The sequence below is a fragment of the Triturus cristatus genome, chromosome 11, assembly GCF_964204655.1.
Source record: "Triturus cristatus chromosome 11, aTriCri1.1, whole genome shotgun sequence".
Taxonomy (NCBI): Eukaryota; Metazoa; Chordata; class Amphibia; order Caudata; family Salamandridae; genus Triturus; species Triturus cristatus.
In genome coordinates this window covers 963,710,699-963,735,493 of record NC_140594.1, presented here as the reverse complement: position 1 = coordinate 963,735,493, position 24,795 = coordinate 963,710,699, and the positions used below count along the sequence as shown (strand labels likewise).

The 24,795-nt window shown below is 41.3% G+C and overlaps 1 protein-coding gene across 15 annotated transcripts in view; it reads right to left on the bottom strand.

Annotated features, from left to right (window-relative positions):
- The window catches only part of TRIP12 (thyroid hormone receptor interactor 12), a 1,120,962-nt gene that overhangs the window by 921,005 nt on the left and 175,162 nt on the right, over positions 1-24,795 (bottom strand). For all 15 annotated transcript variants that reach the window (XM_085634980.1, XM_085634991.1, XM_085634979.1 and 12 more), the window contains one exon: positions 22,817-22,900. In XM_085634980.1, coding sequence (XP_085491106.1) covers positions 22,817-22,900 — 84 coding nt within the window. The remainder of the gene's footprint in view (positions 1-22,816; positions 22,901-24,795) is intronic.

The window sequence follows — 24,795 nt, the reverse complement described above, 5'->3', positions numbered from 1 at the left end:
CATACACTTTGCGACTTCAGTGTCTTTGTTCATTTTTTCCAGCGAGGTGTCAACTGCTGGACCAAAGAGGTGTTCTTTATGAAAGAAGGCCTGTACTTCAGGTTTGAAACCTGCTATTCATAACCATGCGTGTCTGCGTAACACTGTTGTTTTACTGCGTGAGCTGTTGTGTCTACTGCATCTAATGCACACTTGATGGAGGTATTGGTGATAAGTTCTCCCTCTCGTATAGGATCACTTGCCTTAGATTTGTGCTCATCAGGCAGAAATTGGTTAAGTTATTCCAGCTCATCATAATGAGCTCTATCGTATCTGGCTACCAAAGCCTGAGCATTGGCAGTGCGCCAACGATTAGCTGCCTGTGAGGCTACCCTTTTGCCAGAGGCATCAATTAACTTGGACTCCTTATCAGGAGGAGGGGCCTCTGTGAGTTTGCTCTCTTACGAGCTTTAGAGACCACGAGAGAGTCTAAGGGCAGCTGACCCTTGATGTAAGCAGGGTCAGTAGGCGCTGGCTTATATTTTTTCTCAACCCTGTGCGTGATGATTCTTGCCCTGACGGGGTCTCTGAAAACCTCATCTGCATACTTAGGCATCCCCTTAAGCGTTGGTAATGTATGTGTACTTTGAGTGGATCTTAAGGTCTCAAACAAGAAGTCCTCCTCTAAAGCCTCCTTATGTAGTTCCACCCCATGGTAATGAGCAGCCCTGTGAAGAAGCTCAAAATATCCTATATTGTGATCACGAGGTGATGACCTGGATGGATACAAGTCGGGGTCAGTGTTTGTGTGTGGATCAGTATCATAATCCTCCCATGGGTCAACATCTTGTGGCCTATCCTCATACCCTTCATCCTGAGGGTCAGGTGATAGTGGTGGTGGTGAATTAGTGGGGGTAATGAGTAGTTGAGGATTAGTAGATGAAGGGGGTGGTACATAAGGTGGCAATGGGTTTGAACCCACATTCCTTTTCTTCAGGGGCATGTAATGCTCAGCCTGAGGGGCCAATTTCCTTTTTCCGGCAATTTGGCATGAATATGCCCAGTATCTGGGTTAATATCCAGTTTTTTGTATTGGATTCTGGTGTGGAACATCGGACCGAGGCTCTTTTGTCGGAGTCTATTTCTCTTTACTTGCAGTTTTTGGCTTTGAAAGTTCCGGTTCCAAACTATTCATCACCGAAGATTTAGGATTCCACAAAGATGTAACATGGACATGCTTGGTTTTCGGAATACAGGATTTTGGCCCGGCATGGGGCCAACTCAAGCCTGAGCCGGGAGGCTTTTCTTTGAGTTTCAGCGCCGGTCCCGCGGTCGGGGTGCTCAAAACTTTCTCAGTGCCGACCTTGGCCCGCAGGCAGAGGATGGACCAGAGCCTTTTTCTGTTTTGGTTGTTGGGGCAAGGGGGTTTCTGTATTCACGGTACGCTGACCCGGTGTAACTTGCTCCTCTTCTTCCATGTAGGAGTCAGCCTTGGAGACATGTTCCTCTTCCTTTGCTCCTTGAGCGTGTGTTTCTTCTCGGTCAGAATCTTCTCCGAAGATGTCCAGTACAGAGCCGCCTTGGTGTTGCATCTCATGACGTTGAGCCAGCCTGTCACGAAGCGTCTTCTTTGATCGAAACGATCAGCAGGCGTCGCAGTCTTTATCGTCGTGTTCCGGGGACAAACAAATTGCATACTCCGTGCAGATCAGTGGCGCGACACCCGGGACAGAGTTTGAATGTTCCATCGACTGCTAGCGAGCCTGGCACGGGTAGGCCCAACTGCCCTCCACGAGCTTTCCGAACGAAGATTCTTGGTTCGAAACGATAAGTGGAGAATGGGAAACGTGATCGAGAAACAATACTGTTGAGGTTAGTGGATTGTGCATCGAAGGGAACGCGAGAAGGTTGCCGAACCACAGCAATTTACATCCGAACCCAATGGGGGAAAAAACAATCTAACAATTGACTCGATGCCCCTGCGCAATATCACCGAAAGGAGTAGTCAACCACCTCGTGACTGGAAAAGACGTCTTCGAACAAAAACAAAGTGCAAACATCCGGACACAACACTAGATGGCAGGCTATGCACAGCATGTGATCTACAGCTCACATGCCTCGAACAGGGCTCTTTCTAGACCTAGCTTTCTGCCAAATTCAGTATAATTTGGTTCAGCGGCTCGGGCTGGAGCCGCTTATTAAATCTGAATGGGGAATTGCATAAAAAAACTTTTTTTTTTTAAACCTTTTTTTTTTTTTAACCAGACCCCCGTTTGACGGATCACACCTAAACTTTCCATACTGACCTAGACCAAGTAGGTTGCTTTTTGGGGGAACATTTCATGAAGATTCGTTATACGGTACCAAAGTTATTAGCGAACCAAAAAACGCTTCGTCTATGGGAATTAGGTTCTAACTATAACTACCTACTGGCGAATGCCAGTATCGGTTAAATATGCATATACACATACATGCCTATACTTTTGCGCATACATGCATATACATTTGCACATACATTTTCACATAATCGCATACACACAAGCATATGCATAAACACATACACATACCTATACGCATACACACATATATAAATTTATTGACAATCGTGCACAGAGGCATGTAACCTACTTAAGGATATTAATACTCACTTCTATGGACTACAGCAACCAGTATCCCTGGCGGCGGAAACCATGTAAGCCACACCCACTTAGGGCGGACTAATTCAATAAAATGTTTATTGAATTAATTTAGGTTAGCCCTACATTCCTTTGTGATGAGTTCATGAGGAGGGGGCGTTCTGGCCCCGAAACGCGTTGAACCTGATAATTAATGTGGAGAGAGGCTGTGAGGCTGCTTGCAGGGCCAGGAAAGCCGGATGGTTGGAGTGCCGTGGTGAGCCCTTTCAAAAAAGCTTTAGTGCCTTTGTTTGTTCCTATAACTTACACGGCTGGCCCTGGCCGTGGGAAGGAGCTCCGCTTCTACATGCGGCCATAAACACTGCGTGTGAGATGACTGTGGCGAGATTACCTCTTGCCATGCAGCGCGACATTCCGTTTAAAGTTGTGGCCTTGGAACCTGCTCTCATTTCCTACTAAAGGACTGTATAAATTTATTGACAATTGTGCACAGAGGCATGTAACCTACTTAAGGATATTAATAATACTCACCTCTATGGACTACAGCAACCAGTATCCCTGGCGGCGGAAACCATGTAAGCCACACCCACTTAGGGCGGACTAATTCAATAAAATGTTTGTTGAATTATTTGAGGTGAGCCCTACATTCCTTTGTGCTGAGTTCATGAGGAGGGGACGTTCTGGCCCCGAAACGCGTCGAACCTGATAATTAATGTGGAGAGAGGCTGTGAGGCTGCTTGCGGGGCCAGGAAAGCCGGATGGTTGGAGTGCCGTGGTGAGCCCTTTCAAAAAAGCTTCAGTGCCTTTGTTTGTTCTCATACACACATACCTACACACAAATACCTATACGCATACACGTAGAAATATACACAGACATATATGGATATTACTCCACAGCTTGCTCTAAAGTTTCATACCCACACAAGGGTGGCGCGTTAATCGGCAGAGCTGCCAATCATCTATAACGAGAGACTTGATAAATTAGATGAAACAAAATTACGCAATCAAAACATTTGAGGGATTTGCAGGATTACGAAGGAGGTGCATCCTTACATTTAATAGAAACCATGACTCCCGGTACAGAGAAGGAAAGCAGAAGAATACAAATGCAAGTAGATTCCATGTGAATGGAAAAGGAAGCAGAATTCACAGAAAAAAGTGACGTCCCCCCCACATCCTCAAGAAGTAGGGGACACGGAAGCAGAGAAGGCGGAAACCGAGGAAGAGGAACCAGCAGAGTAAGAGGAAAAATGGACAACAGCAGTAGGAAGGAACAACAGGGGAAAATCACACGAGTGAGGGATGCAGTAAATAAAAGTGTAATCAACATTGCCAATAGAATATTGACACCTGAAGAGGAGTAAGTTTTAAGGCTGGGCCCAACACTGACCCACCATGATATTAGACTATGTGCAGACTAGAATAACGATTTAAATTAGTACGAAAACTGAAAACATTTTCTATCCAAGGTGAAAACCAGACGAGATGGTGGTAATGTGATAATTATCTAAAAATAAGTGATGTGAACATGCTTGTTATGTTGCATGAACTGGAAAGAGGCAATACAATAAATGAAGAAAACGTAAAAAACGTCTGTATGGGTTAGGAATAGTTTATGATAGGAGTATCCCCAGGCATTTCAAACCTAGTTCTACATTTACACCACATCCCACAAATGACATGGTAGACCCATCATGGAAATACTATAAGGAAATTGAAAAAGTTGAGGAAAAAAAATCACACGCTGTCACATATAAGAGCAATAAAAACAAAAATGAGAGGACAAAAGTAGTGATCCATCCTGCCGATAAATGAGGAAATGTGGTAAAATTGCAAGTTGAAATGTATAAAACAGAAGCAATGAGACAAATCACCACATAAGATGGCTATGAATAAAGATGCCTATCTTCCCACGATACCGTGGCCGATACCGCGATGGAGTAAGGACATCGATCAGATCATCTCCAGTTGTAAAAATCACGCTGTGCCCTGGATTGCCCGATTCATTCAGCCAACTTTCGCCACACATACGGGCCTGATTATTACGTTCCATGGATGGTTTTGGCACCACCGCCATGGTCTATATCTACTGAATAACAGGATTTGTCCTTAGTTGGCCCTTGCCACGTTACGGGCATTGGTGTAACCAGGTTTTGGACTCCAATTGAGCATTGCAAGAGTGATGAGGTTCAATTCACCCGTCCCCTTCTCCTGAGGAAGATCCGCATAGCTGAGGTATTAAAGTACCTCTTTTGCCAATAAGCCGGATCGAAACGTAGACGCTACCCCATAGCGGACCTGGATCAATTTCCCCTTCCCCATTACCCCAGTTTACAGCCTTAAGGATATTCTCCTTACAAATTCAAATGAATAATTTCATGAGACCAGGTTGCATCTAGCTGTTTATTATCAGTTTTGTACAGTCTTGTAAATATATGCTTTCTTGACCCTCTAATGATTGTTCCTTTAAATGACTAAATAAAAATATTGTAATACTACTTAGTGGTTTTTCTGCACATTTATTTTCACGATTTACAGACGTTGGGGAGCTGATCAATGTAAGCTTAAATAAGTTGATAAATCTGTTAATATAACTCTTCCTTGAAAAATTGGTCCCAGACCACTGTTTCTTTAGAATATCTTTCCACAATAGTAACATTTTAAGACATGCTCACAAATTGGAAAGATCAAGGTTTACTTGAGTAGGAGTAGTATGATCATCAGAAATGTAACTTTGCACGAACTCCTGTTTTTTAGCTCTTACCCAAACTACATAAAGATGCTAGTAACCTACCAGGGAGGCCTATTGTATCCCAAATAGAGAGCCCTCTCGAGAATAGCTCTAAGTTTAGTGATCATTTTATCAAACCTTATGTGACAAGTGAGCCCTCTTTCATAAAAGACAAAAGATTTCCTAAACAAAATAGAGGGCATTAGCTGGGAACAAGACTAGTGGGTCATAACATTAGACTTTACATCACTGTACACAAGCATCAGACATGAGGATGGCCCTGTGGCTATGAAACATTTTCTTAGAGCCAGATAAGTGAGTTTACTATCAAAAACCAAGGTGCTATTGGAGAGTTTCAAGTACTGCTTAGAAAACAAGGTGTTCATGTTTCATCATGTGTCGTACAGACAAACACAGGGGACTGCGATGGGCACTTGTTTCACTCCAAGTTATGCAGGGCTCATGATGGGCTTGTGGAAGGAGCAGTTGTCCATTACAAAAGGTACCCAGGCAGGATTTGAACACGCTTTATGGCTTCAATATATCGATGACTTTTTTCTGATCTGGCAGGGGAGCATAGAATTGGTTGAATGTTTGAATATGAAGGAGTACAATCCTAAATTCACATCAGAGATTAGCAGAGAAAAGATCACTTTCCTAGATGTCGAAATAGAGATACAGTGACACCATCTGTACAAGACTATTCAGGAAATCTATGGCAGACAACACCATCCTGCATGCCATAAGTGTCCACCCTGGACCACTGAAGTAGAGTATTCTGTATGGAGAACTCTTGAAGGCATGCAGAAATTGTAGCACAGAAATGTCTTTTAATAAAGAGCAAGATACAATGATTGGTAGATTTTAAGAAACGGGATAACCAAAATGGGCATTAGAGACGGCAGTAAGAAGGGTCAAAGAGAAAACAACAAGCTAAATTTACTTCCAAAAAAATTAGGGGGTGAAATGTATAACTACATTCAATGAAGCCTTCAAAAAGGTTGAGAGGATCATATCTAGGAACTGGCAGATGTTGCAATGTGACCCTATAATACAGAATGCATTAGATGAGACACCGAGCATCACACAGAAAAGGGAGATCCCTTAGAGACCAACTGATGCAAAGTGAATTCGAAAGAACCCCAATACAGACCACACAGAACTTAAAAAGCTATTATCCTTGCAAGGCCTGTAAGAATAGCGTGTGTGTAAAGGAATATTCTGTCCAATATGATAGTGGAAAGAAAAAAATCAAACAATTTCTTACTTGTAACTCCAACTTTGTGATCTATGTGAAAAGCGATACATAGGAAGCACCATCTATCCCGTAAAAAAACGTATCCTTCAATACATTAGGGAAATTGACAATGTTGATCGACATTACCTTGTAGCCCATCACTTTGCAGAATACAATTTCAGCAAAAGAAATATGCTGAGGTATTATGCTACTGAACAAGTGAAAAATCAATCTAGAGGGGGCAACAGAGCTTTTATACTAAGAAGAGAATCCAAATATATAGTGGATTTAGAAACCAGGAACCCTATAGGGCTGAATGTGGAAAATTAATTAAGAATCCACATAGGAGATTAGACCTAGCTCAGATGCCGGTCTTTTTCACTCTTTTGCTTTTACCAATATAAAAAAAAAAGTTGTTAATAAGTGTTGATTTGTTTTTCAGGATGGAGAACTAGAGGATTTAAAGATGGAAAACGAGAGCGATATCTTTGGCGGAATTTACAACCTCTACCCTTTTCTTCGTTCCACACAAGAAACTGACCTTTCGAGAATGAAGCAAAGAAGGATAAGTTACTTAGCTGTAATCCTAGTTCTCTTTCAGGGGTATCCTCATCAGTCATAAGCACTGAATATTCCCGCCCATGTGCGGGGACCCCAGAATCTATAAAAAAAGTATATATGAGAACATACATTTGCAGCTCTATATTTATATATACACACCTATATCATTTTGTCACCAAACAATGCAGCCTCATCAACAAAAACCAAAAGCTAATCAATGTCCTGAAAATCTGCTTTTGCCACCTTGGACTGTAGAAAATAGAAAACAGTAGAACAAGAATCACTTACACTCTCAATTAATGAGCAAAAGAGACTCAATCTGCAAAACAGCAGGCATTGTTAGCTCATAGGCTGCATTGAAATCCCAAAACCATAAAAAATTAAAGTATTGTTAGAATAAGAAAACGGGTACCGTGCCTTTAAGGTAGCCATGACCCCTAGCTTCCCATCATACCTCAGGGGCGACCATTAGGTCATTTGTTCTTTGCGGATCCTTCACTCAGGACCCTGGAGTTTTAGCTCCGACTAGTTTTTGACTTTTTTGTAAAAAATCTCATATTTGACTATATCACTAAGAGGAATAGTCACTACCTCATGATTCGAAAGACATCTTTGAAGAAAAACAACCTGCACACATCTGGGCCCAACTCAAGATGGCAGAAGTAAGCAAAGCATGTGTATCTACAGCCTCACATGCCTGGAACACAACTGTACGCCCTCACTGGGGGCCCTAACCAGATTTTAGACGCATTTGAGCTGGACAACAAGACTAGGATCTTTCTGTTCTTTTTCCCTTTGATCTCTCTTCTCCTTTCATGTCTTGCATCAAACCTCGTAGTTGGATGCCTTCCGTCTTTAAGTGTCCTTTGACATTTTCATACAAATGTAACATCCTTTTAGCTAGTGTGATTGTGAAAGATAAACCACAAAGACCTTATGAGCATCTGCTCACCTTTCTTCCACATGAAGGGTAGGTTGTAAATAGTGAAGGCATTCGGACTTTGAAAAAGACTTAAGATGAAAATAGAGGTTTTAATGGTGTGAAAAAACACACGAGTTGTTCAGAGATCCTGCCTGTAGGACCCAGGCAAAAGAACTAACTCATAGGTTAACTGCCACTAGAATGCATTGTGGAATAGAGTGCTTCTGGGCTTCTTTTTTAACTTCGGTCAGTATTAGCCAATCAAGCTGTTTTTTCTCCTCATGCTTTTGGTACAAAGATAGCTTTTTCATGACAAAGTGCTGCACTTTCAAAAACTATTTAATAGCTTCACCTAATTGTTCATCAGCATTCGGAAGGAAAATACATCTGACAGATCAAATTGAGATTCTTTGGAAAGTTAACTTGAGTGATGGACATTCTTCAATTAAATTTTCCTCAAGTTTTAACTATGTTTAAAGAAGGTGTTCCGGGGTCGAGCAGGCTGCGGGGAATTATTCAACGTTTATGACCATCAATGAAGACCCTAGGATGCAGAATATATATATATATATATATATAGCTTTCCAAACGACCAAGTTTCCAAAGTCTGTGGCCCGTAGACAGGTGGCGAGTCAAACCGGGCAGGTCTCCCGGTGTAATTATCACACGCTGCAAACTTCTTCAAAGAAGGACTCGCACTCAGGGAAAACCAAGATTTATTCACCACGGTAACGCGTTTCGACAGACAAGCTGTCTTGCTCACACAAAGTCGTGTGCATTTCAAAGGAATCTTTATAGGTACAAACATGAAAGAAAGACTACTGTTTGTCAAATGGTCTCGACCTGCAAATGTGGCGGCCATGTCTGAATGTCCAAAAACGAATAATACATTATATTTTGTACTCAATAGATCAGTTGGAATAGACAATACAGACATACATTGAATGTAAATTATGTACAATTATATTTCGTTATTATAGACCCATAGTCCTCTAACTGTAATCATATTGCATCAAAAAGTGAATCTGATCGAATCAGTATAATTAAAACGGCCGATAGTGCTCGACAAAATTAAGATAAACACACAGATCACATATAGTCAGGCGATCAAACTTGTATCTTGAGCGGGGATGAATCAGACTTGATACCTTTTGTTTTTGCATCAATATACTGGCGGCTTGGTGCCCCTAATGTATTAGGCTGATTACCCACTAAATAAAATATATTGTGCCCGACTTCATAATATATTACAGAGGACTGATCAATATTGACAACGGTTATCAGCAAACATAAGTAATACACAGTTCTAACAGTTTTTTAAAGATTCAAGAAATGCAAGGAAGAAACAATTGATATAGTGCACAATACAACGATTAAGGATAAGGAAAAAGTAATATATATAGTAATCTTATCTGGGAAAGAGCCATGGACTGCGGAAGAAAAGGGTAGGGTAGCTGGAACGGAAGAAACAGTCCACAACTGGAATAACCCTTCCTTTCTTCCTGTGTAAAAAAATATCAAACATGAAAGAAAAATATGTAAAATCACATATTAAAATATAGCGGCACATACTATTACATCATAGTAAGTAATTCAATATAAAAGCAACAACAGTATGAATGCTAGCAGCTATATACACAGACAGCTAAAGTGTAATAGAGGGTCTAATTATCCCGTAAGTGGGTGTTTAATTCTTCATCAAGATTGTGCCCCTTAGGATACTTAGTTTCCAGTTCAATGATCCATCTAGATTCTCTTTTCCGTAACAATAATGTTCTGTTGCCTCCCCTGGGACCAGTATGTACTTGGTCAATCACAAAGTAGCTGAGTAACGAGCTATTAGATAGGTGGAACAGTTCAAAGTGTCTGGCAATGGGATAGTGGGTATCTTTTTTGTTTATTGCCCGCATGTGTTCTAACACACGTTTTTTTGGCCATCAATGTAGTGCTTCCCACATACCACTTTTGACATGGACATACCAAGACATAAACACAATATGTAGAGCTACACGTTAGAAATTGTTTAATGCTCTTGGGGGACCTGTGACCTGGAATTTGTATAGTTTTCTTCATGCTACTGTTACGACAGGCTTTGCAGTGCCCGCAAGGGAAAAAACCTTTTAGATTATGTTCACTTGAGGGTTTCCTAGATGTAATGTCGTTATGTATTAAGATATCTCTGATGTTACGGCCTTTTCTGTAGGTAATTCTAGGTCTACGCTCCATTGTTTTCCCTATGATGGAGTCGCTGGTCAAAATATCCCATTTGTCAGCCAGTATTTTGTGTATTTGGTTGGAGTTAGTGTTGTAGGTAAGAATTACTCTACCTGTTTCTTGGATGTTGTCATTTTTGTCAGAGCTTGTTTGTGTCTGGGGGTTTAATGTCTGGGTGCGATCAATTTGATCTACTCTTTTGATGGCTCTTTGGATTACCCAGGCAGGGTAGCCTCTGTCTTTGAATCTTTGAATCATGATTTCTTTTTCTTTTTCAAATGTGGCAACAGTACTACAATTTCTTCGTGCCCTGAGCAGCTCACCAAACGGGATACTCCACTTGAGAGTTTCGGGGTGGCTGCTAAGGGCATGAAGAAGAGTGTTACCAGCCTTTGTTTTACGAAATAAACTGGTTTGCAGTGTGTTAGCCTGAGGTGTTATTACAAGGTCCAAAAACTCAACTGATTGTCTACTCATATTGCTTGTCAGGACAATGTTCTTATTGTTGTTATTCAGTTTGTCAATAAATTCGACAGCTTGTTGTTCGGTGTCAGACCAGATGACAAAAAGGTCATCAATATATCGAAGCCATAATTTGACCTTTGAGAGATATTGATAAAGTGTGGTATCTGATTTGATGTCCTCCTCCCATTTACCCAGAAAAAGGTTGGCAAAACTAGGGGCAAAACATGTCCCCATCGCCGTACCTTTGATTTGTTTGTACATAGTACCATTGAACATAAAAATATTGCTGGTAAGACAGAGTGACATCTCCAGCAACATATTAGTATGTTCAAGGTATTGGATGGGTCTGGTCTTCAGAAAATGGTGGCATGACTTAACACCTTCAGTTTGATCTATGATAGTATAGAGTGAGTTAACGTCTAGCGTTATCATAAGATCATTGGGTTCCCAGGTGACATGTCGAAGTTTGGTCAAAAAATCGGTGGTATCTTTAACATGGGAAGGGAGTTCAGTGACATACTCACGTAAGAAGTGATCCACATACTTGGATACATTCTCAAAGGCACTTCCTATTGAGGAGACAATAGGTCTCCCTGGTGGTACTGTGGGGTTTTTGTGGATCTTAGGCAAAAGATATAGGATAGATAGTTTGGGGTAGTCCCGTTTGAGAAAACAATATTCCTCCCACGTTAGATAACCTTTTTCCTCCCAATCCTTTAGTTTTTCCCAAATATTGCAAATGCTGACATTGTACATTTCCATATTGGCCTTCATATAGAAGTGGTGATCATTCAATTGTCTTTCCGCCTCCAATATATATTGGTCTTTCTGCCAGAGGACGATGTTGCCACCTTTGTCCGCTGGGCGGATAACAATGTTAGTATCGATGGCAAGTTCAATCAAAAATTCTCTTTGTTTGTTGGAAAGATTAGATTGGATGCGGTTGTTTGTTTTATGTTTCAGTTTCAATAAGGCTTGGGTAACAACCTCCTGAAAAGTGTCGATGTTATCGTGAGGGAGGTTAGGGTAAAAGATCGATCGAGGTTTAAATTTGGTAGAGGTGATGGAGTCAGTGGGAATATCAAGTTCCCATTCCTGATTGTCCATAGGAAATAGGGGGTCAAGTTCAGTTGCAAGATCCTGTATCATGTGCAACGTTTGGGCATCAGCAATAGTTAGATTGGAAAAGGGTTGATTCATAGTGGTGTCTTCGTCTCTGGATAGTGTATTGGAGCTATCCTTTTTGTACAAGGCATGCCATTTTTTTAGTTTCATTTTTCTAATGAATTTATACAGATCAATCCGTGTATCTGCATAATTAAAAGTTTCTGAGGGACAGAAAGTTAATCCCAGACACAGAGTACTTTTTTCGGAGAATGTTAATTTTCTCTTACTCAGGTTGACAATGGTTTTATTTACCGTATCGTAATCCATTATTGTTTGCCTTTGGAGCCACGTATTCCGTTTCCCATGGGCTCTCTTGCATTGATCTTTTGTTTGTCTCTGTTTTCGTCGCTTCCGTCTCTGTTTGCTCCTAGACGTTAACTCACTCTATACTATCATAGATCAAACTGAAGGTGTTAAGTCATGCCACCATTTTCTGAAGACCAGACCCATCCAATACCTTGAACATACTAATATTTTGCTGGAGATGATGTCACTCTGTCTTACCAGCAATATTTTTATGTTCAATGGTACTATGTGCAAACAAATCAAAGGTACGGCGATGGGGACATGTTTTGCCCCTAGTTTTGCCAACCTTTTTCTGGGTAAATGGGAGGAGGACATCAAATCAGATACCACACTTTATCAATATCTCTCAAAGGTCAAATTATGGCTTCGATATATTGATGACCTTTTTGTCATCTGGTCAGACACCGAACAACAAGCTGTCGAATTTATTGACAAACTGAATAACAACAATAAGAACATTGTCCTGACAAGCAATATGAGTAGACAATCAGTTGAGTTTTTGGACCTTGTAATAACACCTCAGGCTAACACACTGCAAACCAGTTTATTTCGTAAAACAACGGCTGGTAACACTCTTCTTCATGCCCTTAGCAGCCAGCCCGAAACTCTCAAGTGGAGTATCCCGTTTGGTGAGCTGCTCAGGGCACGAAGAAATTGTAGTACCGTTGCCACATTTGAAAAAGAAAAAGAAATCATGATTCAAAGATTCAAAGACAGAGGCTACCCTGCCTGGGTAATCCAAAGAGCCATCAAAAGAGTAGATCAAATTGATTGCACCCAGACATTAAACCCCCAGACACAAACAAGCTCTGACAAAAATGACAACATCCAAGAAACAGGTAGAGTAATTCTTACCTACAACACTAACTCCAACCAAATACACAAAATACTGGCTGACAAATGGGATATTTTGACCAGCGACTCCATCATAGGGAAAACAATGGAGCGTAGACCTAGAATTACCTACAGAAAAGGCCGTAACATCAGAGATATCTTAATACATAACGACATTACATCTAGGAAACCCTCAAGTGAACATAATCTAAAAGGTTTTTTCCCTTGCGGGCACTGCAAAGCCTGTCGTAACAGTAGCATGAAGAAAACTATACAAATTCCAGGTCACAGGTCCCCCAAGAGCATTAAACAATTTCTAACGTGTAGCTCTACATATTGTGTTTATGTCTTGGTATGTCCATGTCAAAAGTGGTATGTGGGAAGCACTACATTGATGGCCAAAAAAACGTGTGTTCGAACACATGCGGGCAATAAACAAAAAAGATACCCACTATCCCATTGCCAGACACTTTGAACTGTTCCACCTATCTAATAGCTCGTTACTCAGCTACTTTGTGATTGACCAAGTACATACTGGTCCCAGGGGAGGCAACAGAACATTATTGTTACGGAAAAGAGAATCTAGATGGATCATTGAACTGGAAACTAAGTATCCTAAGGGGCACAATCTTGATGAAGAATTAAACACCCACTTACGGGATAATTAGACCCTCTATTACACTTTAGCTGTCTGTGTATATAGCTGCTAGCATTCATACTGTTGTTGCTTTTATATTGAATTACTTACTATGATGTAATAGTATGTGCCGATATATTTTAATATGTGATTTTACATATTTTTCTTTCATGTTTGATATTTTTTTACACAGGAAGAAAGGAAGGGTTATTCCAGTTGTGGACTGTTTCTTCCGTTCCAGCTACCCTACCCTTTTCTTCCGCAATCCATGGGTCTTTCCCAGATAAGATTACTATATATATTACTTTTTCCTTATCCTTAATCGTTGTATTGTGCACTATATCAATTGTTTCTTCCTTGCATTTCTTGAATCTTTAAAAAACTGTTAGAACTGTGTATTACTTATGTTTGCTGATAACCGTTGTCAATATTGATCAGTCCTCTGTAATATATTATGAAGTCAGGCACAATATATTTTATTTAGTGGGTAATCAGCCTAATACATTAGGGGCACTAAGCCGCCAGTATATTGATGCAAAAACAAAAGGTATCAAGTCTGATTCATCCCCGCTCAAGATACAAGTTTGATCGCCTGACTATATGTGATCTGTGTGTTTATCTTAATTTTGTCGAGCACTATCGGCCGTTTTAATTATACTGATTCGATCAGATTCACTTTTTGATGCAATATGATTACAGTTAGAGGACTATGGGTCTATAATAACGAAATATAATTGTACATAATTTACATTCAATGTATGTCTGTATTGTCTATTCCAACTGATCTATTGAGTACAAAATATAATGTATTATTCGTTTTTGGACATTCAGACATGGCCGCCACATTTGCAGGTCGAGACCATTTGACAAACAGTAGTCTTTCTTTCAGGTTTGTACCTATAAAGATTCCTTTGAAATGCACACGACTTTGTGTGAGCAAGACAGCTTGTCTGTCGAAACGCGTTACCGTGGTGAATAAATCTTGGTTTTCCCTGAGTGCGAGTCCTTCTTTGAATATATATATATATATATATATATATATATATATATATATATATATATATATATATATATATATATATATATATATATATATATATATATAGCTATATCTCCACATAGATGCTCCTTCCAGATTGCGGGGGACCCGTGAAGGTTGGCGTACATCCCGGCGGAGCGCGCCGGGCAATCAATCTCCAAAGTGTAAGCCAAAGTAGAGTACACTCTCAGTAGATAAAAGACGGATACCATGAAGATAGGGTAGTCGAGTGTTTATTTCACACAACGCGTTTCGGCGAAGAGCCTTGATCACGTGTGACAGTAATCCAACACCAGCAGTCTATGATATACATTCAGCCATTGCTCAAAAAATCAAAATCAACGAAGGATTTAGTTTAGCTGCATACCATGTTTGTCAACCAACGGCGGCCATCTTAGCCTGTGCAAATTCTGTGTGAAACACATTAGATAGTCATATTACTGGCGATGATAAACATTATCTTAAAGTTCAAGCAAAGTACAATGTTCGATTAAGTCCTATACATCAGAAAGACTAAATTCAAATAATCAAATTAAGTGTTTGCATTTGCACGTCTACCATGGGTCAAAAACAATTACTAGTGGCCATATTGGATCGGTAAGACTTTATCGTGATATTTCGAAAGATGACATGTAATCACAACTAATACAATATGATAAATGTAATCACAACTAACACAATAGGATAACATAAATCGGATGCAGTGAGTACATATTTTGCCATTTTCATCAAATTCGAAAGATTATATTATATACATAATGACACATAATTTCCACCTTGGAGTAATTTTAAAATTTTAAATTACGTGTTGGTGTAAGTGAGGAATCTTTATATTGGCAGCACATTGTTTGATAGATATAGCCTTCACTGTGTACCCAAGAGTGTATCCTATGTATATTAAATAAGGAAACAACCCCAACAAGTATGCATGTGATCATGCCAATGTTCCTCCTTGCGGAGATGAAACAGATGCATCCTGCTTAGATAACAGAAGGCGTCAAATACATATTATCCGAGCCAGTGCTCCAAATATTAGCATGAATGTAATTCTATATCCCCCTCAGCAAATTCATATGTAGATTGTACAGATGACAAATTACACCTCTAGATCATATGTAATTTCTCAGACAAAAGTTTGAGCCAGTGCTCAAAGTACTACTTCCAGTCAATTCATCATAAGTGGTTTAGTATGCATCATTAAACAAAGTCAAATAAGGGTGGGAAAAGTGGTCGCAAATGTATCTGAGGCCGGTATATCCTATTTCTTGGACGCACATTGCTCAATAGGTATCCCCTTCGCTATATACCCAAGAGAGTATATCCTATATATATTAGATAAGGAAACAAAACCAGCAAGCAAGCATGTGATCAATGCCAAATTCTCACGTACAATACCGATGCACAAAAAATCAAACAGTGTCGAGACATTGGAACATTCTTAAAGCAGACACTACACTGGGGGACTCCATTACTGACAGACCTACTGTAACTTACAGGAGGGACAAAAATATACGAGACTTGGTGGTAAGAAATGATATCACCCATTATCCCAATTTGGCTAACCATGGCCTCATGGGATTTTTTCCATGCGGCCATTGTAAAGCTTATAAGTATAGCAAATACAAAGCATTTCTTCAGTATAATGGTGTGACAAAAGGAATCAAACAATTTTTGACATGCAGTACCAACTTTGTAATATATGCTATCGAATGTACCTGCAAACTTTGGCACATAGGTAGCACGACATGTCTAGCTAAAAAGAGGGTCCTAGAACATCTCAGAGCGATAATTAATAATGACCCCAAATACCCAGTTGCCCGTCACTTCCATGAACGCCATTGCTCTAATGTCGCTGATATGAGTTATCTGATTTTAGAACATATCCCTAAAAATCCGAGGGGAGGCGACAGAGTTTTGACTCTTAGACAAAAATAATCTAAGTATATCATAGATTTCCAGACCAAATTTCCAGGAGGCCTCAATATTGATGAAGAACTGTCAATTCACCTCAAAACTTGATTTTAGTACTGTATTACTTTTTAGTTTGCTGATTACTGAACAAGGATGTCATGAACTATACGAATAGAAGGTTAATTTGTTACTTAGGCTGCATAAACCTTTCTCTACCATGTGTACCTCTAATATGTATTGTGATTTTGGATGAAATATTTCACGGTTTTAATTCTATTTTTATGTTTTATATTACTTTACAGGAGAGAAGGAAGGGGCCCCTTCACATGTCTGCACCTGCACGGGCATCCTACCCATTTTCTCCGTTTTGTTCTGCACCTCCTCACAATGTCTTCATTATTTTTGCAATTCAGATCAGCAGTTTCATGAAGGATATACCAGCCTCAGGTGTATTTGTTACTGGTTTTTCCATCCTTATTTGAATTTATTCAATGATGCATACTAAACTACTCATGTAGAACTGATGGGAAGAAGTATTTTGAGCATTGGCTCAAACTTTTGTACCAGAGGAATCATATATTATCCAGAGGTGTATTTGTTACCTGTATAATCAGCATATGATTTTGATGAGGGAGATGTATAATCACATTTACGTTAGTCTTGGAGCACTGGCTCGGATATTAATATGCAATTGACACCCCTTGTCATCTGAGCAGGATGCGCCTTTGTATCTCCGATAGGAGGAGCATTGGCTTTGATCACATGCTTGCTTGCTGGTTTTGTTTCCTTATCTAATATATATATAGGATATACTCTCTTGGGTATATAGCGAAGGGGATACCTATTAAGCAATGTGCGTCCAAGATATAGGATATACCGGCCTCAGATACATTTGCGACCACTTTTCCCACCCTTATTTGACTTTGTTTAATGATGCATACTAAACCACTTATGATGAATTGACTGGAAGTAGTACTTTGAGAACTGGCTCAAACTTTTGTGTCTGAGAAATTACATATGATCTAGAGGTGTAATTTGTCATCTGTACAATCTACATATGAATTTGCTGAGGGGGATATAAAATTACATTCATGCTAATTTTTGGAGCACTGGCTCGGATAATATGTATTTGACGCCTTCTGTTAGCTAAGTAGGATGCATCTGTTTCATCTCCGCAAGGAGGAACATTGGCATGATCACATGCATACTTGTTGGGGTTGTTTCCTTATTTAATATACATAGGATACACTCTCTTGGGTACACAGTGAAGGCTATATCTATCAAACAATGTGCGGCCAATATTTGCACAGGCTAAGATGGCCGCCGTTGGTTGACAAACATGGTATGCAGCTAAACTAAATCCTTGGTTGATTTTGATTTTTTGAGCAATGGCTGAATGTATATCATAGACTGCTGGTGTTGGATTACTGTCACACGTGATCAAGGCTCTTCGCCGAAACGCGTTGTGTGAAATAAACACTCGACCACCCTATCTTCAGGGTATCCGTCTTTTATCTACTGAGAGCGTACGCTAATTTGGCTTACACTTTGGATATATTATATATATATATTTTCACTTAAAAAAACCATAGGTTTCACACATGTTATAGTTACCTGGACATTTCACTCGTAAAAAAACAATGAAATTCCCCCGTTATAGTTAGTGCAGGCAACTATAACTCACGCGACCGCAATCCTCTGCTGATGACATCAGATATTACATCACTGTATTTAGACACTTATTTACACATGTCTTCTTCCATTAATCTTTAGCTATACATATATTACAAATATTTATTTTTCAGAAAGACACATATGTCATCAGTGATGTAATATCTGACGTCATCAGCAGAGGGTTGCGGTCGCGTGAGTTATAGTTGCCTGCACTAACTATAACGTGTGTGAAACCTATGGTTTTTTCAGTGAATTTCAAAGGTTTTTTAAATCCTAATTTATGTATGCATTTTTTTTTATGGAATTTTCAGCGTGCGCGCACCGTGCGCGTACTTCGCGGAAGTTTTTCAGTTTTTTCACCGTGCGCGCATGATGCGCGCACTCCGCGATTTTTCGAAAAAAAAAATCTTTTTTTTGCCCTTGGGGGTCCTTCTGGGACCCCCTGACAAAGGCTAGGGGGTCAGGAACTGTCCACCCTGCCCCCTTTTCACGTTCTCCACCTTTGTCTGCGAGAGACAAAATGGCGGCCGACACTTCCTGGTTTCGACCGATTCGAATGTTTACCGACATCTAACAACCAATCAGAATTGCACTCGCGCACGGCAGGGTGCGCGCGTATAGATATTGATATGGTTTTAAATGCTATTTTCTCTGGAAATACTGAACAGATTTACACGAGACCTTCAAAAGGTACTTCTTTGACCTTATGGCTACCTCTCTGCCAAATTTCACGTAATTCTGTTCAGCCGTTCGGGCTGTAGCTGCGACTAAAGGTCCTATGGAAAAATGCATGGGGAAAACGCGTTTTGGGACCCCCCCTTGACGAATCACCCCGAGACTTTCAGGGTAGGAGCTGAACGGAGCGCCCCATTTGTTTTGAAAATTGCGCGGGGATTTGTCAACCGGCGCCAAAGTTATTCAAAATAGAATTTTGAGATTTCCTATGAAAAATAGGTTGTAACTATAACTATCTACTGGCGACCGGCAGTAGAATGTAGATATATATATATATATATATATATATATACACATATACATACACACACACCTTCAAAGCAAACTCTCCAAACTTCCTTTGTGGCAAAAAGAAGGGGACGGACCCAAACGACTGAGGCAGGAAAATGTTTATATTGTTCTTTCCCTCTGCGACGCATTTAGAGCACGCTGTGCCCTTGATCATACACACATACACGCACACATACATAAACCCATATATACATGCATATACTACATGATCTTCCTCCACAATATGTTGTACGACGGAACAAACTCCTCAGACACAGTCATCCGTAAGTTACAATTTTTCTTTATTTCTCTATTCCATCACCATTCCATGTGATCCCAAAGAGTAACAGCAAATTAAAGTGCGATAAAAAGAGAAAATTGTATCAATCTTACAGGCCACAAAAAAAACTCCAGGGCTTCTGTCAAGTTTAGTCCACGGGTGGGCCAGGTCCTGGGAGCATGAACAATTATATAAAGGAGGGGGTGCACAGTGCCCCCTTCCTAGGGCTTATGAAAGCCCCAGGGAAGGGCACTTCCTGTGAGCAAATTAAGTTAAATTAATGGAAGGGGGCCTGCGCCACCCCCTTCCCCCACAGCCCCGCCACCTCCCCAGCACAAAACATAAAAAAATTATAGCAGCCCCCACCCCCTGCCATCGCCTCAGGGCTGAAATAAATTAATGTAGGGGGGGGGGGGGGGAAGCATCGCAGACCCCTGTCCACGTGGACCACCACAGGTAAAGTTTTACAATAGAAAGGGGGTTGCCGCCCCCCACGTGGTGCCATTTAGGACCCTGTGGACTGCCACCCCCAGGGCCGGCTCCTGTTACCTCCTGAGGTGCCCACTCTTGGGACTTAGCCATTTATTTTTGCTTGGTGAGAAAACGTAACTCCACTTTCTGCAAGCCGGAGATGTCAAACAGTTCCAGCTTGCAGAAAGTGGAGCTCTCATCTGTTTCCCTGCACAGAAATATGCGTGCAGGGGAACAGTAGAAAACATTGCTCATGCAAGCAGGGAGCTGCCATTTCAATCAGCTCCCTGCTTGTGGGAGCAATTCCAGCACCTGTAGGAGTTGGGAGTTGGCTGGGATCATGGGGGCCTTGAGGCTCACCCCGCGGTCCCATAGCATAATGGGAGCACTCCTACAGGAGACTGCCAGCCCTTCACAAATTGAGTGCTATCTTCCTTGGAGTAGAGGAGATACTTCCCTGCAGTCCGCAGGCACCCAAACCGCAAAGTTAAGTCTACTCAGTTGCCGCTCCCCAGCCAATCTAATGCAGCAGCCCCCCAGAAGAGGATCCTGTGCTCCTGAACGATCCCTAGCAGCAAACCGAGCCCATGAGAGTCCAATCCGTACTCCCACTGCACCAAGACAGAACAGCATCCAGGGTTGCCAGCAGCGCAGAGGGCGGCCCACTCCCAGAGCAACTCTGCTGTCCTGATTTTGTAAACTAAACTGGCCAAGACCGACAACCACAAGGCCCTATGATGCACAGAGCCTAGCCGACCTTTCTGCTGTGCACCAGAGTGTCCCAGCCCAGGCACTGGTAAACCGGCTGTGCCCCCATGTCCCCAGGACCCTTGTGACCTCTGTCCCCCATTAGGAGCTCCCGGACTTGCCCCCAAGTTCCCCCCGCTGCAGCCTGTGACCCCCACACCCCATTTCTTTTTACCAGTGTAGCATACACAACTACCAACCTGACCAGCTCCTCTGCACCCGGATACCCCAGGGCAGCTAACAAGTAACTGCAGGTGGTATTTGGGACCTAGGTCCCTTATAAAGGAGAACCCCCAGAAACCCATCGCAAATTACTGTATGCAACATTTGCCTTTTCTCCCATGGGGAAGCATTGTTGCGTAAAAACGCATTAAATTGAACTATTTACTTACCTTTAAAAATTCATATATAAAAAATACTTACTTGATAAGGATGTTCATGGTATCAAAAGTTAGATAAAAATCTGAGTTATTTTTCTAATTAGGTTTGATTTATTCTTGAGTGTATGTCATTTATTGCCCCTGTGAGTACAAAAAATGCTTCGCTCTACCATCTGATAAGCCTAACTGCTCACTCACACTACCACAAAAGAGTATTTGGGTTTTCATTTGTGCCTCTGTAAACTAACTGGGTTTGCCTGGCTCTTTACACAGTGTACCTCGTTGTGGTCCACTATATAAAGAGCCAGCTTCCTACACTCTGGGAGTAACAAAGATCTCCAAACAACGATTTAATCTTCATCTTATTCAATTTCCTGATTTCGTGTGGTGAATCAAAGAGGGTCGATAAGTTCAAAGCAACGTTAATTTTATGTACATCGGCTAACCAGCAGATGGAAAATCCATTATCCAAGTGCAAACAGTCCAAAATGACTTCCCTATTTACATTTGCCTCACAGTTAGACCAGATACTAATCCACAATAAAAGTAGGGCCAACTTCAACAGTTCACAAATATTCCTAAGCCCAAGTGCGGTGTACAAAATAAAACGGGAGCTCGAGGGGGTTGAGTGCATGATCTGCCTACAGATACGAACCTCAGCTCCATAAATTGCCGCCAAGACACACAGATATTTGTAAATGTACAGGAAGAGGGAGATGACCCACCTTCCAACCCTCTGAGGTAGGTTAAAGACTACTCCGGCTGCTCTGCTGAGCTTTGAGCATGAATTTCTGAACCATGTGTGGCATGTCCCTGCACTACTAAAAGTAACCCACAAGTAGTTAAAGTCATTTACCTAGAGTGTTCTCCTTAACCATGATCTTAGGGGTTTCTTCCCAGGTTGACATGCCATTATGTGCAATTTACTATAATTAGGGACCAAATCCAATTTGCTCATAAAGGATACAAAGGATTCTACCAATAATCTAGTGCCCCTGGAGTACGTGCTATAAGTACAGCGTTATCTGCATAAAGCAGTGGCAGCAAAAGAGGCATCCTCGATTTTTGCAATGTCCTTAGTGACTGTGATCAAGGTCGAACACAGGTTAAACAATAAGCAGTGAGGCCAAAATACAACCTTGGAGCACCCCGGTGCGAGTGGAAAGAGTACAAGCATGGTAAAGCGCAAAGGGCAGCAGCCACTGCCAAACCTACTGGTTTTGCCAATGCTCGTTTCCAGACCATTTCAGTAAACACTTTATTTAGTTTTCTACAGATAGCTTTCCTGCTAATTCCACTCTGAGATAACTTTTTCCCCCTAAAGGAAGACTGGTTGGGTTTCGGTCGGTGGAGTGAGATGACAGTCCAGGCTTGAGAGAGAGTTTTCACAGTGATATCTACCACTTTTACTTTTCCCACCCTTGTCGGACCTAAAAATAAACCTGTCAAGACTTCAGTTACAACAGAATCAAAGAAAGGAAGAAGAATCAAGTGTAGCAACAAAAACTAAAGAAATATTAACCAAGATAACTCTGCATCCATTTAGAAAAAACTGTTCACACAACAAATGATCCCACTAAAATTTAGTAAAACATTTTTTTACATGTAAATAACTCCTACCTTGTAACCTTCCCATTTCTGAATCATCGGATTCGCTCTCCCCAGAAGTGGTCAGGCCCACAGCCCCAGGAACAGAACTAGAAGCTGAAAAATAAGAAATTATCAATAGTAAAAAAAACTTCAATATACAAATGGGTTCTTCTAGGCTGTCCCAACCTCAACAAAGACAGTCTGAAAGACTGACACGCAAGACCACATCATCCAATGTACACGCGCCCTGCTTAATGATGATGCTGGTGAACAAAGGTTTGGAAATGTAAACAGATGACAAAAAAAAAAAAAAAGAAAAAGAAACGGAGACCGGCCTTTCAACAATTAATTATCTGAATTACAAACAAGTTTCAAAACGATTACGGACATTAACTTTTCAAGTATGCTTGCGACACAATACCCTTATATGGACCTATGCGGCTAATACACAAATTTAAGTAACAAAATTATCAACATGTTGAACAAGTTACTTGCCTTCGGTAATGCCTCATCTGGTAGAGACTATCTAGTCGAAATCCATGTTTGCACTTTCTGCGTCGGAAGGGATGTGTGCAATGCCTATATAGGCGCCAGCTTCTCGCACTAACAGTGTCATTTCGCAACTTTCCACGCCAGAAGTGTGGAGCTATGAAGAATGCTGAAACACTGGTGTGTATTAACAAGGCCCTTAGAGAGGGCCCTCGCGGAGAGGCAGTGTTCCCAGCCTTGACTTTAGTAGAATGTGCACGCAAGCCCTAAGGGGGGTGCTTTTTGGCCAATGTGTAGCAGATCTCTATCGAAAGATGGTCCTCTTCTGCGCAGACTTCTTCTTAGCACCAACATACCCAACGAAGAGTCGGTCATCCACTGCAACTATTTTGTGCGATGTAGAATGAACCTGTTATTTTTGGGTCCAGACAATGGAGCCTCTCCTCTTCTTTAGAAGGGTGAGGAGGAGCAAAGAAGGCAGCCATGCTGATGGGGAGGAGTGGCGTGGCCAAGATGGCAGCCGTATCGGACGCAGTGTGTGGAGCTCTGCTGCTGGCCCGTAATTACTCCTCAAATAATCCTGCCCATCCAGCCTGCAGCTATGCTGATACTTACACAGATGTGCAGGGGAGGTAGTGGCTTTGCCATTGCTTTCAAGATCTAGCAGTACACGACTGCTCTGCCAGTCTGCAACATAGGACTGGGGACTTTTTTGCTTGGGGATGTCCAGGGTGTCACAACCAGCAATGCAAGCCCCGGGGTACCCCTCTAACTTACATGCCCAGGATATCAAGGTACCATATATTAAGGACTTAGTCATTTCCAATTGGGTAAAGCCAATTCAACATACACTTTGGGTCAGGGCACTGGCACGGATTCCTGGTTAGCAGGCCTCAGTGCACACTCAGTCGAAAAACCTGAGGGTTACCATACAAAGGTATTTCAACCAACCATCTAACAAACTGGAGCCCTCTCAACACATTACATCGCCAAAATCATGCAGATCATCCACTGAGGATCTCTCACAGGCCCCTGCCCTCACCATATTTAAAACCTGGGAAGGACACTGATCGGCGCCAATCTCACCACCATCACCAACCCCTCCATCCTCAGCTGAACTTTTCAGAGAGCAGGAAACACGTGTGAGAAAGTGGCTCTGTATATACCGTTCACAAATAGGTACAGTGTGCACAGAGTCCACAGTTCCCAGAGGTTTGGAAGAGGTTAAAGTTAGATATAACCTTACTCTCTAAAGTGGTAGCTTGGTCGAGCAGTAAGGCAGTATCAGAGGACAGTGTAAAAAAAATGTTGTACACACTCAGTCAGCAAATGGTCTCTCACACTCAAGAACTGAACTCTAGGCCAATGGCTCAAATAACAAATATATGGTTGTTTTATTTTAGAACCAACAATAGAAAACATACTTTCTCAGAATGAGATGCTTTAGTTAAATACTTTTGCAAAATGCAATATGCAACTGACTTTTGTAGGTAATAGTTACAGGTTGTTGCAATAGGCAA